The 16,833-nt window shown below is 43.0% G+C and overlaps 1 protein-coding gene across 2 annotated transcripts in view; it reads left to right on the top strand.

Annotated features, from left to right (window-relative positions):
• frmpd4 (FERM and PDZ domain containing 4) overlaps positions 1–16,833 on the top strand; it is a 441,501-nt gene that overhangs the window by 362,192 nt on the left and 62,476 nt on the right. For both annotated transcript variants that reach the window (XM_041210629.1, XM_041210628.1), the window contains one exon: positions 2,796–2,841. In XM_041210629.1, coding sequence (XP_041066563.1) covers positions 2,796–2,841 — 46 coding nt within the window. The remainder of the gene's footprint in view (positions 1–2,795; positions 2,842–16,833) is intronic.

The raw sequence follows: 16,833 nt of genomic DNA, 5'->3' as shown, positions 1-16,833 counted from the left end.
AATTTTTTAAAGGATCTATTAACATTGGGAGATTGGGAAAATTGGCTTTTTTTTTAAAGAATGTTGTGTGTTGCTTTATTTAGAATGTTGTTGATTGTTTTAGAATGCTGTGGATTGTCTCAGCTGCTGTGGCGGAATTTATCACAGGGCAGAGTTTTCAGAGCAGGTTCTTGATTGTGGATTGGCCTGAAGCCTCTTCAGTGAGATTGGGGCTCTTTATAAACATATTTATTTTTTCAGATTTGTAGTTACACATCATCAACATAGGCAGGAAAAGACTCAAAGATGGGTTGTGTCATTGTAATAATGTTGAGTTAACACAGTGCGGCAGAGGTATGTGCCCTCCTGAGTACCCTCTTCACTTGTTGGGAATTGTTTTCTCCTCAATTGAAAGGACATCCTTGAAATCTGCCAGTTATAATTCCAGCATCTACCATAAAAGAAAAAGTTTTCTAACTACCAATTTTGTTCCATGGCAGTCCTTGTTTAGGATTCAAGTTTTGTAGCAATATTCTAACTGCTCCTCCTTGAGACTAAGTTTGTGTGGTGACTTCTTCATTGGAGTTTGACTGTGTAAAAACTCTGGGAGTTGGAGGCTGCTATTACCTTCTTTGTCTATAGATTCGATGCTGATGTCTTCCTTTAATTCATCTGGCAGATTTTACTAAAACTTTTCCATTCAAATTTAGTGAATCTTTATTTATAGCACAAATTATAGCTTTTGAATAATAAGTTCTAACATATAATTGTCCCTGCCATTTTGCCACACTTAACCAATTCCATCATCTCATCCACCCATCCTATGCCACCCCTCCTATGCCACCCCTCCCTCCATGCTACCCCCTCCATTTCTTCGATCCCTCCCATGCCATTCCCATCCTGCTCTTGCCATCGCCATTCCTCCCATCAATTCTATCCCATCCCTCTCGGAAACAATCTCTCCAGCCAGGGTTACTTTGTTTTAGGGCTCCCCTTACTACCCACTTTTTTATGTTCTCCAGTAACCACCCCACCCTACTACCACCACTGCCACCATCAACTGTTGGCAGCTCCCCGTGTGCACATGCGTGTTCCTCTGCCCTCCCATGTGCATCCGCATGTTCCAGGCACCACCCACCAAATAAACACACCAACAGACATGTCGCTTAAACTGACTAATCAAAACAGTCCAGACAAACAAAAACTGACTATTATTATAGATGTTCACAAGGCTGCATTCTAGCCAATTGGATTTAATGGCTAGAGGTCAGGCTTTCCAGAGCTTAGGAAACACAGCAGCTGAAGTGAGGTGAGATTGGGTGGATCCAACAAGTAAGTGCCTTTGAGCACTGCTTGTGGACCAGAAAGTAGGAGTGCTCCATCTTAGGCCTTCAAACAAACCTGCTTCACTCCCTCCACCAAAAGTAATAATATGTTTTATTTTATGGGTTAAATAATACACAGAAGTAGTAATGTACATCAAGTTACTGGAAATGCAATTCCCACTCTGTAAAACTTGTCCAGGAAGAAGTGAAGGCTATAACATAAAGTATTCAACTTTTCTCCTGTGGTGGCCTGGGGAACAGTTGAGCCTGGGCGTCTTTATGTCAAGCTACCTCCTGTCACCCACCCCCATGCCACCTCCAAAAATCTAACCCCCTTCACTCCTCACAACTTACTTGAGTGCCAGCAGCAAGCCCCTGGGCTGCTCAATCCCTGTTGGCTGACAGCAGCCTCACCCAGCAATTAATGTTGGCCATACATCTCTCAGGTTCACACCATCACCCCACTAGCTTCCTCTCTGGGAGTTAAAATTCCCCATCTTATCTCTGGACAGGATTGAGGTTGAAATACTATATCTGTCATTTATGCTAAGGAAATCTATTCACTTTATAGCTATTCAGTTGAAATCAACTCTTATGACATTGCAAGGTGGGTGTTAAAGTCTAATTATGCCACTTCCTTCGGACACTATGCTTTAATAGTTCAGCCATTGAAGAGTAATTTCATTTGTCTCTTCCCTTGTCTATTAATCTGCATCCAGCGACATTTCAAACAACCAGTCCTAGCTAACAAACAGTTATTGATGAATTAATTTCTGAACCAAAATGTTTACACAAATGAAGGAATCCATCAAGGACAGGCACTTCCTGTTGCCATGGTCTTCTTGTGCACTCACTTATATGTAATGGTCACAAAGCTATTGTACTTTCCTTAAGGATTTAGCTGGCTGCAGTTTTTTTTTTAATTGAAGAATTTACCCTGTCTAAAATTAAATGACATATAAGATAAAAATATCTCCCTATTTTGCCACATTTTGTTCAGAATCAGTTAAAACTTAGTCCAGAGGTAGCTATGTTAAATAGAAAGTTGAATTGTCATCAACCTGAAAAAATGGACGTTACCTTCCTCTCTCCACAGCGTGTTCAGTATTTTCTGCTTCTATTTTTCATTTTAAATGGAAAGTTGCTGTCTTATTCTCCTGCCAAGTCACTAATTTTCACGAACCAATGACCATTTGTGGTCCTTGGACAAATTGTCCTAAAATTAGAAGAAAGGAAATTCGGGGCAATCTCTTTAGGAATGAGCCAGCTGACAGCTCTTAAGGACTGAGAAATTTGTCTCAGCCAAACAAGGCCATGTTCAATGAAATTTTCTCTTAATGTTAAGAGAAATTATCTGTCATATTTACAAATCAGGGCCATTGAGATAAAAGCTTTTAGCTGCAAATTAGCTAACAATTTGGTGTTGGAACCTCAGACATTTAAAATAAATTTTGAAAGGCAATACCATAATTGCATTTTTTTCCTCAACAGGAGCTGCAAGGAATCAATCATCTTGACAGTTGTTCAGCCATACCCTGTAAGTATAAACCTACTTTTATTCTGTTAAATATCTGTTACTTCTGTTTTTCTGTTTCACTGTGCTTTCAGTCATATAGGAATAGGAATTTTTCTTTCCAAATATTCATAAAAGCGATTTGGCATTTTGGGGTAAACTTTCATCTTTAATGCTTCCAGGAGCACAGTGGAAATGTGGGCAAAATTTCCTCCCATGATTTTCAGTTGATAATAAAAATAAAGTTTGTGCATTTTTATAGCCCCTTTCATGAGCTCAGCACGGGTAGTCCTACACCAAATGAGTTGCAGTGGTTCAAGAAGGCACCACCTTCTCCAGGAAATTAGGGATGGACAACAAATACTGGCCTTGCCAATGATGCTCACATCCCATGAATGAATAATAAAAAAGCCCCAAGAACTTTACTTTTAATTTAGTACTTTTGTAGTCACTGTTGTAATGTAGGAAGCATGGCAGCCAATTTGTCCCTAAAAACTCCCACAAACAGCAATGAGATAATGACCAGATAATTTGTTTTATTTATATTGACTGAGGGATAAATATTGAGCAAAGTACTGAGAAGAACTCTTCTGCACTTCTTCAAAGTAGTGCCATTTGATCTTTTAAATGCACCTGAGAGGGCAGACAGGGCCTCAGTTTAACACTACATCTGAAAAATGACAGCTTTGACAATGCAGCACCCCCTCAGCACTGTGTTGAAGTGCCAGCCTCAATTTTGTTCTCAAGTCTTTGTACTGGGGATTGAACCCATGATCTACTGACTTTGAAGCAAGAGTTCCAACACTGAGCAATAGCTGACATCTGATGGTGCTGTCCAGTAGTAGATAGAATATGATCAGGCAGCATGCATCTGAATTCCTGATATTCACTACCAGCGCATGAAGCTTGATCTGTCCAGGAGCACTAAAGTTGAAAGTTTACCATGATATGTTCTCATTGTTTTTTGAATTTTATCAGTAATACTTTCTTAAAGACCCCAACAGTGAAACTCAAATTCATCCTTAAAGTGTTAGTTTATTAAATAAAATATAGAACTTAGCAATAATATGAACCATTATAAATGTTCCACCATTCTCTCCTGTTAATTGTGGTGTTTTCAATGCAGACACACTGCTTTTGCTACTATAGTGAGCTAATTGAAGCCCTGGTATAGACAGTCTCTGAACATATTTTGAAATGTGATCAAATTCACATATTTTGAAGATTTCAATTGAAATTGTTCCATCATTGGCTCTTGGCATAAAACTGAGAAAAAGGCTTGAAACCTCACAGTGATGCTTTGTGGAACTGAGGAATGCATTCAGTTACTAACAGGGGCAGGCAAGCAAAGAAGATCTAGGCATTATGGTAATGATAAACTAACCTAATGGATCACAAAAGGCTTGGTTCAGCTAATTGATCAAAGCATCCTTCAGTGTTATTTTCTTCCATTCCTATCACCATCACACGAGATTTACTGTTGTTTTGTCATTTCAGTGCATTGTCTCCAGTGAACGTTCTGTGATGTCATTATGATTTCTGTGTATTGTATCATAACACTGTGCAATATGGTTCCATGTCAGTGTGTTTGAGAGTGACAGACCAACAAAATACTGTATGGCAGGGAAAGGATCCATTAATACTAAAATATATCCTGCACACATTGCAATATTCAAGCATATTCTACCTCACAATATTCTTTGAAAGATTAGTAGCATCTGTTGATTCCATCCCTCAACAGCACTCAAATACACTCATGCATAAATTGTCTTCATCAAGCAGTTTCTTTTGCAAGCAATTTGTCATCTTGAGAATATATAAACATCACACAACCCCAACACCTTATAACATTACAATTTTAACACTCATACAATATATTAAACTCTCATTTTATTTTTTCTTTATCTTTATCCCTCTGCCATCTTTTATGTTGCTTAGTGCAAAGCACCATTCCCTTCCTAAAAAGGTAGGAGATGGTCAAGTATTAATCTGCAGCTGCATGCCATCTCGGATCAGAAATGTTGTCAATAGAGGATCCTAGTGGCCTCATAAAAGATTTTATTTATACCTGCAGCTGAGGCTCATAGTGTGATTCATAAGTGAAGAAGTCTTGTTTCAGTAAGTTAGATTCTAGCTAGGTTTTGCCATTTTAGCTGATTCACTAGGCGTACTCCTTAGAAATGAATGTCGAGCTTCCCAATATTTTTTTTGTAGACCTGTGCAGTGGGAAGTAAATTTGGCCCCCATCATGCATTTTCCCAGTTCAAATACTGGGCACAAGAATGGTATGTTAGGCATCCAGAACTTTTAGGTCAGTGGAGTCGGCCTTAGAGTTTCAAGAGAAGAGGTGCCTGTGGTGAGCATTGGCCCTGTTATGTGAAGAATACAGCCACTTTGGCAGATGCCTCTTCCTCTTGTTGCAGCAAGCTACAGCCCTATCCAGCACTACTACCTAATAAAGGTCAGAGTGACCACTATGCTTATTCAGATTATACCACAGCAGAAGTAGGGTCAGAATCAGGGGCAGATTGCATGAAAGACAGCCTTTCTGTCTCCATCCCATTCCATGCTAGCATACAAATCATCTGCAGTACCCACAAGTGTATCAGATAGGTGTCAGGTGCAATGGTCAACCTTTCAACACTTCAATCTTCTTTCTCATTGAATAGCAATAACAGCATATTAAGGCTGCCCACTGTCATCACACTGCTTTATTTCCAAAAATAGAGGGGTCATTGATGGCAGTTATGTGGCCATCTGGGCAGCAGGTGCGTTCTGTTCCTCAGCTGTTACCATTTGGTATTTTTCATATGTGTACTGTGATTCACTCCATGCTACCTCTTCAAGTTCCCTAATTGTATCTTCCAGCATCTACATAGTGGTGCTGCTGCTTATAAGTGGTGGGAGTGGTGCTGGATTTTATCTTGTCATGGACCACAGACAATAATAGCAGACTTCTGCTCTAAGTTCACAATGACGAAACATTTTAGAATGTCAGCTCTAGGACGTACAGAATTTTTATTACAAGATACAAACTGTGTGTGACATTTGTTACGGTTGTTTTTATTTTTATGCATGGGAGTGAGTGAGAAGAGAACCAGACACAAAAGGACAGAGTTTTTCACTTTGGGTGCGTCAGACATTCTAGGCACAAATTGCACTCAAACTTGGGCTGACTTTCTGAAGTGAAATTATAGTTCAAGTTGTCCCGCAGATATATTTGCATAATCACAAATGTAAAATGTTCAAGAAGCAGTGCAATTGGACAACATTTTAGAATGTATTTTTTTTCCCTTTGCCTCTAACAAGAGTGGTAACTTTTTGCAGCCAGATGCAATTGAAGAAGGTTTTATCCCGCAAAAAAACATTTATTAATATGAGTGTCTACTCCACCAGCTGTGAGTAACCTAATTTTAAATAAGTGATCTTTGTAAACCTTTTAGGCTATGGAAATCGATGAGTCCTGAAAAAGGCTGTGGGCATCATGCAGCGTGATTGACCCATGCCTGTTGTTTCCAATGCAGGCAGCTGACAAATTTCATGCTGCCTGCTCATTACCATAATAGCAGGGTGCAGCCAACACAAAGCACACGACTGAGATGCTGCATGCCTGAGCACGGGACAAAATTTCATGAGAGTTTAACACCACTCAAAGCTAGCCCTCCTTATTTTAAGCCAGCTGGCACCTCTTATCTGCAACAGGTGCTGGAAGTGGTTGGGGAAGAGTATCCAAACAGGAAGAACACTGAAGCAGGGCAGAGAGGGTGCTGCAGGATTCTCTGATGCAGCACTGGAGGCTTTACTGAGTTAGACAGGAAGGGAAAGGTGCTCAATCCACAGAAGGCTCGACAGGCACAGAAGAAATGTGGCGTAGGTAAGTGGGCACAGAGTAGCAATTCAAAACTGATTTCCACTCTGAGGAAGTTATGAGCCAATAAGATCATGGCTGCCTGTTGTCTTTCGAGCTCTACATTCCTATCTACCCCCGATTATCTTCGATTCCCTTGCCTAACAAGATTCTATCTACTTCTGCCTTAAAAGTCACCCCACTTCCACTGCCTTCTGTGGCAGAGAGTTCCAAAGTTGCACAACCCTCTGAGAGAAAAAATTTCTCCTCATCTCTGTCCTATAAGGGCGACCCCTAATTTTATGACAGTGCTCCCTAGTTCTGGACTCACCCAGAAGAGTAAACATCCTTTCCACATCTACCTTGTCAAAACGGTTCAGTATCTTATATTCAATCAAGCCTATTCACCCCTCACTCTTCTAAACTCCAGTGGAAACAAGCCCAGTCTGTCCAAACTATCCTCATAAGACAAACCACTCATTCCAAGTATCAATCCAGTAAACCTCCTCTGAACTGCTTCCAACGCATTTACATCCTTCCTTAAACAAGGAGACCAAAACTGCACACAGCATTCGAGATGTGGTTCAACCAATGCCATGTGTAACTGAAACATAACATCCTTACTTTTATGTTCAATTCCTCTCATAATAAAGGACAGCATTCCATTAGCCTTAAAAACAAAAAAAACTGCGGATGCTGGAAATCCAAAACAAAAACAGAATTACCTGGAAAAACTCAGCAGGTCTGGCAGCATCGGCGGAGAAGAAAAGAGTTGACGTTTCGAGTCCTCATGACCCTTCGACAGAACTTGAGTTCGAGTCAAAGAAAGAGTTGAAATATAAGCTGTTTTAAGGTGTGTGTGTGGGGGGCGGAGAGATAGAGAGAGAGAGAGGTGGGGGGTGGGGGGCTGTGGTTGTAGGGACAAACAAGCAGTGATAGAAGCAGATCATCAAAAGATGTCAACGACAATAGTACAATAGAACACATAGGTGTTAAAGTTAAAGTTGGTGATATTATCTAAACGAATGTGCTAATTAAGAATGGATGGTAGGGCACTCAAGGTATAGCTCTAGTGGGGGGTTTTTTTTATATAATGGAAATAGGTGGGAAAAGGAAAATCTTTATAATTTATTGGGAAAAAAAGGATGGGGGAAACAGAAAGGGGGTGGGGATGGGGGAGGGAGCTCACGACCTAAAGTTGTTGAATTCAATATTCAGTCCGGAAGGCTGTAAAGTCCCTAGTCGGAAGATGAGGTGTTGTTCCTCCGGTTTGTGTTGGGCTTCACTGGAACAATGCAGCAAGCCAAGGACAGACATGTGGGCAAGAGAGCAGGGTGGAGTGTTAAAATGGCAAGCGACAGGGAGGTTTGGGTCATTCTTGCGGACAGACCGCAGGTGTTCTGCAAAGCGGTCGCCCAATTTACGTTTGGTCTCTCCAATGTAGAGGAGACCACATTGGGAGCAACGAATGCAGTAGACTAAGTTGGGGGAAATGCAAGTGAAATGCTGCTTCACTTGAAAGGAGTGTTTGGGTCCTTGCACGGTGAGGAGAGAGGAAGTGAAGGGGCAGGTGTTGCATCTTTTGCATGGGCATGGGGTGGTGCCATAGGAGGGGGTTGAGGAGTAGGGGGTGATGGAGGAGTGGACCAGGGTGTCCCGGAGGGAGCGATCCCTACGGAATGCCGATAAGGGGGGTGAAGGGAAGATGTATTTGGTGGTGGCATCATGCTGGAGTTGGCGGAAATGGCGGAGGATGATCCTTTGAATGCGGAGGCTGGTGGGGTGACAGGTGAGGACAAGGGGGACCCTATCATGTTTCTGGGAGGGAGGAGAAGGCGTGAGGGCGGATGCGCGGGAGATGGGCCGGACACGGTTGAGGGCCCTGTCAACGACCGTGGGTGGAAAACCTCGGTTAAGGAAGAAGGAGGACATGTCAGAGGAACTGTTTTTGAATGTAGCATCATTGGAACAGATGCGACAGAGGCGAAGGAACTGAGAGAATGGGATGGAGTCCTTACAGGAAGCGGGGTGTGAGGAGCTGTAGTCGAGATAGCTGTGGGAGTCGGTGGCTTTGTAATGGATATTGGTGGACAGTCTATCACCAGAGATTGAGACAGAGAGGTCAAGGAAGGGAAGGGAAGTGTCAGAGATGGACCACGTGAAAATGATGGAGGGGTGGAGATTGGAAGCAAAATTAATAAATTTTTCCAAGTCCCGATGAGAGCATGAAGCGGCACCGAAGTAATCATCGATGTACCGGAGAAAGAGTTGTGGAAGGGGGCCGGAGTAGGACTGCAACAAGGAATGTTCCACATACCCCATAAAGAGACAGGCATAGCTGGGGCCCATGCGGGTACCCATAGCCACACCTTTTATTTGGAGGAAGTGAGAGGAGTTGAAGGAGAAATTGTTCAGCGTGAGAACAAGTTCAGCCAGACGGAGGAGAGTAGTGGTGGATGGGGATTGTTCGGGCCTCTGTTCGAGGAAGAAGCTAAGGGCCCTCAGACCATCCTGGTGGAGGATGGAGGTGTAGAGGGATTGGACGTCCATGGTGAAGAGGAAGCGGTTGGGGCCAGGGAACTGGAAATTGTTGATGTGACGTAAGGTGTCAGAGGAATCACGGATGTAGGTGGGAAGGGACTGGACAAGGGGAGAGAGAAGGGAGTCAAGATAATGAGAAATGAGTTCTGTGGGGCAGGAGCAAGCTGAGACGATCGGTCTACTGGGGCAGTTCTGTTTGTGGATTTTGGGTAGGAGATAGAAGCGGGCCGTCCGAGGTTGGGCGACTATCAGGTTGGAAGCTGTGGGAGGGAGATCCCCAGAGGAGATGAGGTCAGTGACAGTCCTGGAAACAATGGCTTGATGTTCAGTGGTGGGGTCATGGTCCAGGGAGAGGTAGGAGGAAGTGTCTGCGAGTTGACGCTCAGCCTCCGCGAGGTAGAGGTCAGTGCTCCAGACAACAACAGCAGCACCCTTGTCAGTGGGTTTGATGACAATGTCAGGGTTGGACCTGAGAGAATGGAGTGCAGTAAGTTCAGAGAGAGACAGGTTAGAATGGGTGAGAGGAGCAGAGAAATTGAGACGACTAATGTCACGCCGACAGTTCTCAATGAAACGATCAAGAGAATGTAAGAATCCAGAGGGAGGGGTCCAGGTGGAGGGAGAATATTGGAGATGGGTAAAAGGATCCGTTGAACTGGGAGAGGACTCCTGCCCAAAAAAGTGAGCCCGGAGACGAAGACGGTGGAAGAAGAGTTCAGTATCATGCCGAGCCCGAAATTCATTGAGGTGAAGGCGTAAGGGTATGAAACTAAGTCCTTTGCTGAGCACTGAACGTTCAGCATCGGAGAGGGGAAGGTCAGGGGGTATAGTGAATACACGGCTGGGGTTGGGATTGGAAGAAAGGGTGGGGACGGAGGGACAGGCAGGGGTGGAGGGTCCTAGATGGGTGTTGGTGTCGATGAGTTGTTGGAGCTTGCGTTCCTTAGCACTTGAGAGAAAGAGAAAAAGTTTCTTGTTGAGGCGTCGGATGAGCCGAAGGATAAAATGAAACTGGGGGCACGCACAGCTTTGAAAAAGGGTACGGCGGTGCTGCTGGAGGGAGAGGTCGAGTGTGTTCGTATGGCGGCGCATGGCACTGAGTGTGGATTTCAGAATGTGACGGGAACAGCAGTCCGAGAAACGTTTTATGTCCCGGAGATACCTGTAATCCTGGGTGGGTTCGAAACATGAGGGGTGGAATTTCAGTTGAAATCCACATGGGGTAAGTCGGAGATGGAGACAGTCACTGAGAAAGGAGATAGCCTTCTTGGGGTTATATACTGTACCTACATAATTACATTTTGTGACTCATGCACGAGAATACCTAGATTCCTCTGCATCTACTACCTCATTAGCCACCTCTTTTAAAACTCTAGGATGAAGTCCATCAGGACCCGGAAACTTGTCAGCCTGCAGCTCCATTAGTTTGCTCAGTACCGCTTCCCTAGTGATTGTAATTTCACCAAGTTCCTCTCTCCCTTCCACCTCCTGGTTTACAGCAATTACTAAAATGTTTTTTGAATCCTCTATGGTGAAGACAGAAGCAAAATATTTGTTTATTTCATCCGCCATTTCCTTATTATCTAGTATTAAATCCCCATTCTTACTCTCTGGAGGACCTGAACTCATTTTATTTACACTTTTCCTTTTTAAATACTGTAGAAACTCTTGCTATCCATTTTTACATTTCTAGCTAGCTTCTTCTCATGCTCTAATTTCTTTCTCCTGATTAATCTGTTAGTCATTATCTGCCGTTCTTTATATTCTGTCCATCTGACCTGCCACTCATCTTTGCGCAGTTATATGCTTTTTCCTTAAGTTTGATGCTTTTCCTAACTGCTTTAGTTAACCATGAATGGTGGGTCTTCCCTTTAGAGTTTTTCTTTATAGTAGGAACATACTTATTCTGAGTATTCTAAATAATCCCCTTAAATGTCTGCCACTGCTTCTATATTCTCACAGAATCACAGTGCAGAAGAGGCCCTTCGGCCCATCGAGTCTGCACCAACATGTGAGAAACACCTGACCTACCTACCTAATCCCATTTACTAGCACTTGGCCCATAGCCTTGAATGTTATGACATGCCAAGTGCTCATCCAGGTACTTTTTAAAGGATGTGAGGCAACCCACCTCCACCACCCTCCCAGGCAGTGCATTCCAGACCGTCACCACCCTCTGGGTAAAAAAGCTTTTCCTCACATCCCCACTAAACCTCCTGCCCCTCACCTTGAAGTTATGCCCCCTTGTGACTGACCTTTCAACTAAGGGGAACAGCTGCTCCCTATCTACCCTGTTCATGCCTCTCATAATCTTGTACACCTCGATCAGGTTGCCCCGCAGTCTTCTCTGCTCCAAAGAAAACAACCCAAGTCTATCCAACCTCTCTTCATAACTTAATTGTTTCACCCCAGGCAACATCCTGGTGAATCTCCTCTGCATTGGTATTCATCTACCCCTTAGCCTGGTATCCCAGTTCACTTCAGCTAGCTCAGCTTTCATGCCCACATAGTTGCTCTTATTTGAATTTAGAATACTAGTTTTATATCCACTCTTTTCCCTTTCAAAGTGGATATAAAATTCAATCATATGGTGGTCACAGCTACCTAGGGATGCCTTTACCTTGAGGTCATTAATTAATCATTAATATTAATATTGTTACACAATACCAAGTTTAATATAATCTGTCTCTGGTTGGTTCCAGAACATGCTGCTCTAAGAAACTATCTCGAAAGCATTCTATGAACTCCTCATCCAGGCTACTACAGCCAACCTGATTTTTCCAGTTTATAAGTAATTTACAGCCATCTCTTTATTACAAGTGCCCAATATTTCTTCTTGTATATTTTGTCCTACATTGTGGTTACTGTTAGGTATCCTGTAAACCACTCCCATTAGTGGCTTCCTTCCCCAACTATTCCTTACCTCCATCCAAACTGATTCTACAGCCTGATCTCCTGAACCAAGGTCATCGCTAACATTTGCACAAATGCCATCCTTGATTAACAGTGCTACCCCTCCATCTTTGCCTAGATTCCTATTCTTCTTGAAGGTCATATACCCCTCAATATTCAGGATTCAGTCATCGTGCAGCCATGTCTCCATAATGGCTACCAGATCATATTTATTTACTTCAATGTGTGCTGTCAATTCACTTACTTGATTATGAGTACTACATGCATTTAGACACAGAGCCTTTAGTTTGGTCTTTTTGTTATCTTTGTGACATCTAGTCTTGATTCTTGGTGCATTCTTAGGTTTTTTTCTAGCTCCAAGGATGTTAGATTTAGTGGCACAAGAAGTTTGATGACCTCACAGAAGTGGTCGAGGTCACTGAATGCATCTTCAAATACCACACACACTGTTTAATCGTCACCGACCTTTCATTCATCTACCAACAATCTCTACTGACCACAACTCCATACCTCATATTCATAGCTTCACCTCATGCTCACACAGTTATCACTGCAGCAAGCCTCACATGCAGATCTCATAGTTTGTGCATAGTGCCTGCTATTTAACCATGACAAAAACATTGCACCACACTCAGACTTTCTCCCACAACACTTAGTTGATGTGTGACAGGTACAGTTGCATGTATTAACCCAATGGAGAAGATAGTGCCCACCATCATTGGAGTAGCCATGACTGAGAACATAACCAGTGGTGGGCTGAAAGCACCAAAGCTGACGATATGCTCATTCTATACTTCTTCTTCTCATATCCCACTTTCCCTTCAACCCATAATCTGTTATGATTTACAAGTTTCAGATGGACCTTCAGGTGGTTTGCACCTCTTGATTCCCTCAACCTTCCATCAATGCAACCCTATCTTTGCGCCTTTGTCCTTTCAGAAATGCACGAGCTGCAACCATGTCAAGCAGTGGTGCAGGAGCAAGGAAGAAGAAACTGATAGAGAAACACTGTTACTCGCAGCCAACAGCTCAGATACTGACACTCTATACACTTTAGAGGGTAGCTTAGAGACGGCATCTGTTGGTGGTAAGACATCAGACAGAAATGGCCTGCAGTCAAGTCAGAGGAAAGGATCGTGCAAGTGTCAGGTTTCCAGACCGACACTAAGTGAATGTACAAGATTGCTAAGTTGGCTTTCACGTGAAATATCAGGTGGTTTCATTTATAAAGTTGGTTTGGAATATTTATTTTGTGGTGGCTTTTATTTGGGCATTATGGCCAACGGGACACTGTGATGGTCAGTAATAGAGGGGAGTTAAGGGGTGGAACTGTTGGTGAATTGGGAAGTGTGGTTGCATTCATTGATACTAGTCAGCTGAGCCAGTCATGAACAGCACACCTGAAACAGCTCCTCCTCAGCTTGTTGCTCTATACCTAATGGCAAGGGTTGTGTTCTCATGGTAGCATGGGTGTGCAGGATGCACAGAAGACCACGATTAATTGTGACATGCACTCTGGAGAGTACAGCAGGGCTTCTCCAGAGTGGTTCAGGCAGCAGAAGCATTGCTTAAGCACACTAAATGTCTACTTGATTACATGTTATGTGGCAACGTGGATCTCATTATATGATGCCACCCATAAGTGTGCGTGGGTTGCAAACTGGAAGCATGAGCCAGGTGGCCAGGGATCACCCATGTTGCCCAGTATCCATCCTCTGGTTGCTTATGGTGGCTCAGCGGTACAGCTGCAGCACTCCCTGCAGACTGCATAGCAGCACAAACCTCCAAACACTTGCATTATTTCAGCAACAGCCAGTAGAAACCATACAACAACCAAGGCGGAAGTGGTTGATGATCCCTTTAAATAATGTTACTGATGTCCGTCCTGGTGCTGATCGCATGTTAAGCTGTGCATGCTAAAGATGGGATGTTAGTTGGAGCATGCAAGTTGAAAATGGCCCCTCTATGGTCAAAGCAATATTATACACTGACTGACATCCTGATCTGCCAACTCTGCATACTTCCAGGACGTGCTCCCAGGACCTGCAATTAATGACCTGACCAAAATAGAGTCTGGTATGCATGTACCAGCAATGTCCGCATATAGTGCAGACCCCATTTTTGACCTAAACTGACATAAATAATGCCAAAATATGGGCATTACAGAACCAAATTTTGCAGCCTTAGAACTTAAAAACTTTTAATTGAGAATGAAGAACTCTGTGGTATAGAGGAATTTTGGTGTCCAGGTACATGAATCACAAAAAGTTAGCATGCAGGTACAGCAAGTGATTAGGAAGGCAAATAGAATGTTAGCATTTATTCCAGAGAAATGTTATATAGAAGTTTTACTGCAGCTGTACAGGGCCATGGTGAGACCACATCTGGAGTACTGACTGTGTACAATTTTGGTTTCCTTATTTGAAAAAGGATATAATTGTATTAGAAGCAGTTAAGAAGAAGGTTCATTCAACTCATTGCTGGGATGAAGGGCCTATCTTATGAAGAAAAGTTGGGCCTATACCCATTGGACTTCAGAATAATGAGAGGTGATCTTATTGAAACAAATAAGATGCAGAGGGATCTTGAAACAGATAAAATCCATCCAGCTTCACCTACTCCACGTGCCCCTCCCCCCTCCCCCCTTAAACAATATAAATTTCACACATTTCTACATCTCTTTAGCTCTGAAGAAGGCTCATACAGACTCATAACATTAACCCTGTTTCCCTCTCCACAGATGCTGTCAGATTTGCCGAGTTTTTCCAGCATTTTCTGTTTTTATTTAAGATCCTGAGAGTTCTTGATAAGGGGGAGACTAACTAGGCAACACTGTTTAAACACTGGTTAAGAATAAGAGGGAAATGAGGACAATTTTATTAGTTTGTGCAATTATATTTCCCAGAAAGCAATGGAGGCTGTGTCATTGAATTTATTCAAGGCTGAGTTAGATTCTTGATAAACAAGTGTTATAGGACAGACAGGAAAGTGGAGTTGAGACCACAACCAGATCGATATAGCCACTAGTGGGAGTGGTCTACAGATCCTATCAAATGACGGAGCAGGCTCAAAGGGCCAAACGGCCTACTCCTGCTCCTAAGTCCTATGTTCCTATGTTCCCTATCTTCCATGCATCAGATACTGTCAACAGGGGGTGATTTTAACCCTGCTGACTGGTTGGAACCCAGGTGGGTTAGCTGTTAAAATCACTCTGGTTTCTAACCCAGCCTTGGGAGATGACTGTTTCCAAACTTAGCTTGCTCAACTGAGGAGGAAGCAAGGATATCTGCCTCCAAACTGCACGATTTTCCATCAGTTCCTGTTGATTTTCCATCCGGAACAGGATTTAACAACAACAAAATGGAGAGGCAACCATTTACAAAATCAGCTAGCAAGGGGGCAAGGAGGGTAATTATGTGTTCAGCAGTTTAGCAGGAATAGAGTTGAGAGGCCAAGATATTGGTCTCATGGACAAAGATGAGCCCAGAGACGGCATGAGGATAGATAGAAGATAAACTGGAGAAAGGTGTGGGATCGTGGTTAGGGTGATAGGAACATTTGGGGAATTTTGGCTTAGTGGAAATAGGAAGGGAGGAATGTGGCAGAGGCAGCTCAATGATTGGTCTCAATCTTATTTACAAAGAGCCAATGAACTCTTTGAATTTGTTGTTAGAGGCGAGAGTGAAGAGGGCAGAGGAGAGAGGTTTAAGGGAGAGATTGGTAGTGGAGAAAAGTTGCCACAGGTTATCTTTGCAATCCAGCATGATTCTGTATTAATGGATTGTTTTTACAGAGTAGAACAAGACCTGATATATGGTGCTTGATGTGATCAAGACAGATCTAATGATGAATGGCTCAACAAGTTTCGCACCATATACATTTAACTCAGTGCCCCTTAGACTTAGGAAGGTGAACATAGGGGACTTCCTAAAGAGTAAGGATTTTACTAAAGATAAGGATGTAAAAGACAGAGCTAAGACAACGAAAGAGCAGATTGACAGCTGCAATATGAAGGTGAAAGACTAGATAATTTGGAGTTTGAAAGTGACACGGGGAGAATTTTTCCCTGGAGTGAGCTTAGAAGGAAGTTTGGTTAGGATCAAGAAGGGGACGTGAGTGCAGGGATACATGGTGAAGTGATCCAAGATGGCCTTATCTGTGATCGGATGAATCCAGAGAGGTCATGTGAGATGGTAAGGTTGAGGGGTAGGTGTGAATGAAGGTAGGAAAGTTTTTATGGAAGGAGAGGGGAGGACAGTGAACTCATAGGAGAGAGAGGGAAAGGTGAACTGTGATGGAGGTTGAAATTTGTAAGGATGATTAGTCATTCAGTGTGGAGCCTGAAGGAAACATGCAGTGAGGATATCTTGGTGAAAAATATGGGATGGAGCTGTATTAGTGGTTAAAAAAAATGAGGATTTTAAAGGAGAGGTGAGAGGGATGATAAAAGGTGATGTGACCAAAGAAGAGAAGGTAGGAGAGATGGAGGGGCCTGTATTGAGGTTTAATGATGAGAAGCACACAATACCAAGGCAGTTTGGGCAAGGCAGGCAGTGGAAAGTATGGCAGGTGAGGTAGCATCAATAAGGGGAAAGGTATCACCTGTGAGTCAACTTTTCGTCAAGACCACGATGTCAATGCAATTGTCCACAATAAGGTCTGGGATGGTCAGGATTCTAACCGTAAGCAAACCAGCATTCTGAAGGGAGATGTGG

Source organism: Carcharodon carcharias, chromosome 18 (assembly GCF_017639515.1).
Source record: "Carcharodon carcharias isolate sCarCar2 chromosome 18, sCarCar2.pri, whole genome shotgun sequence".
NCBI classification, from domain to species: Eukaryota; Metazoa; Chordata; class Chondrichthyes; order Lamniformes; family Lamnidae; genus Carcharodon; species Carcharodon carcharias.
Note: the sequence above shows the minus strand (reverse complement) of the source record. Positions and strands in the feature narration are given on the sequence as shown.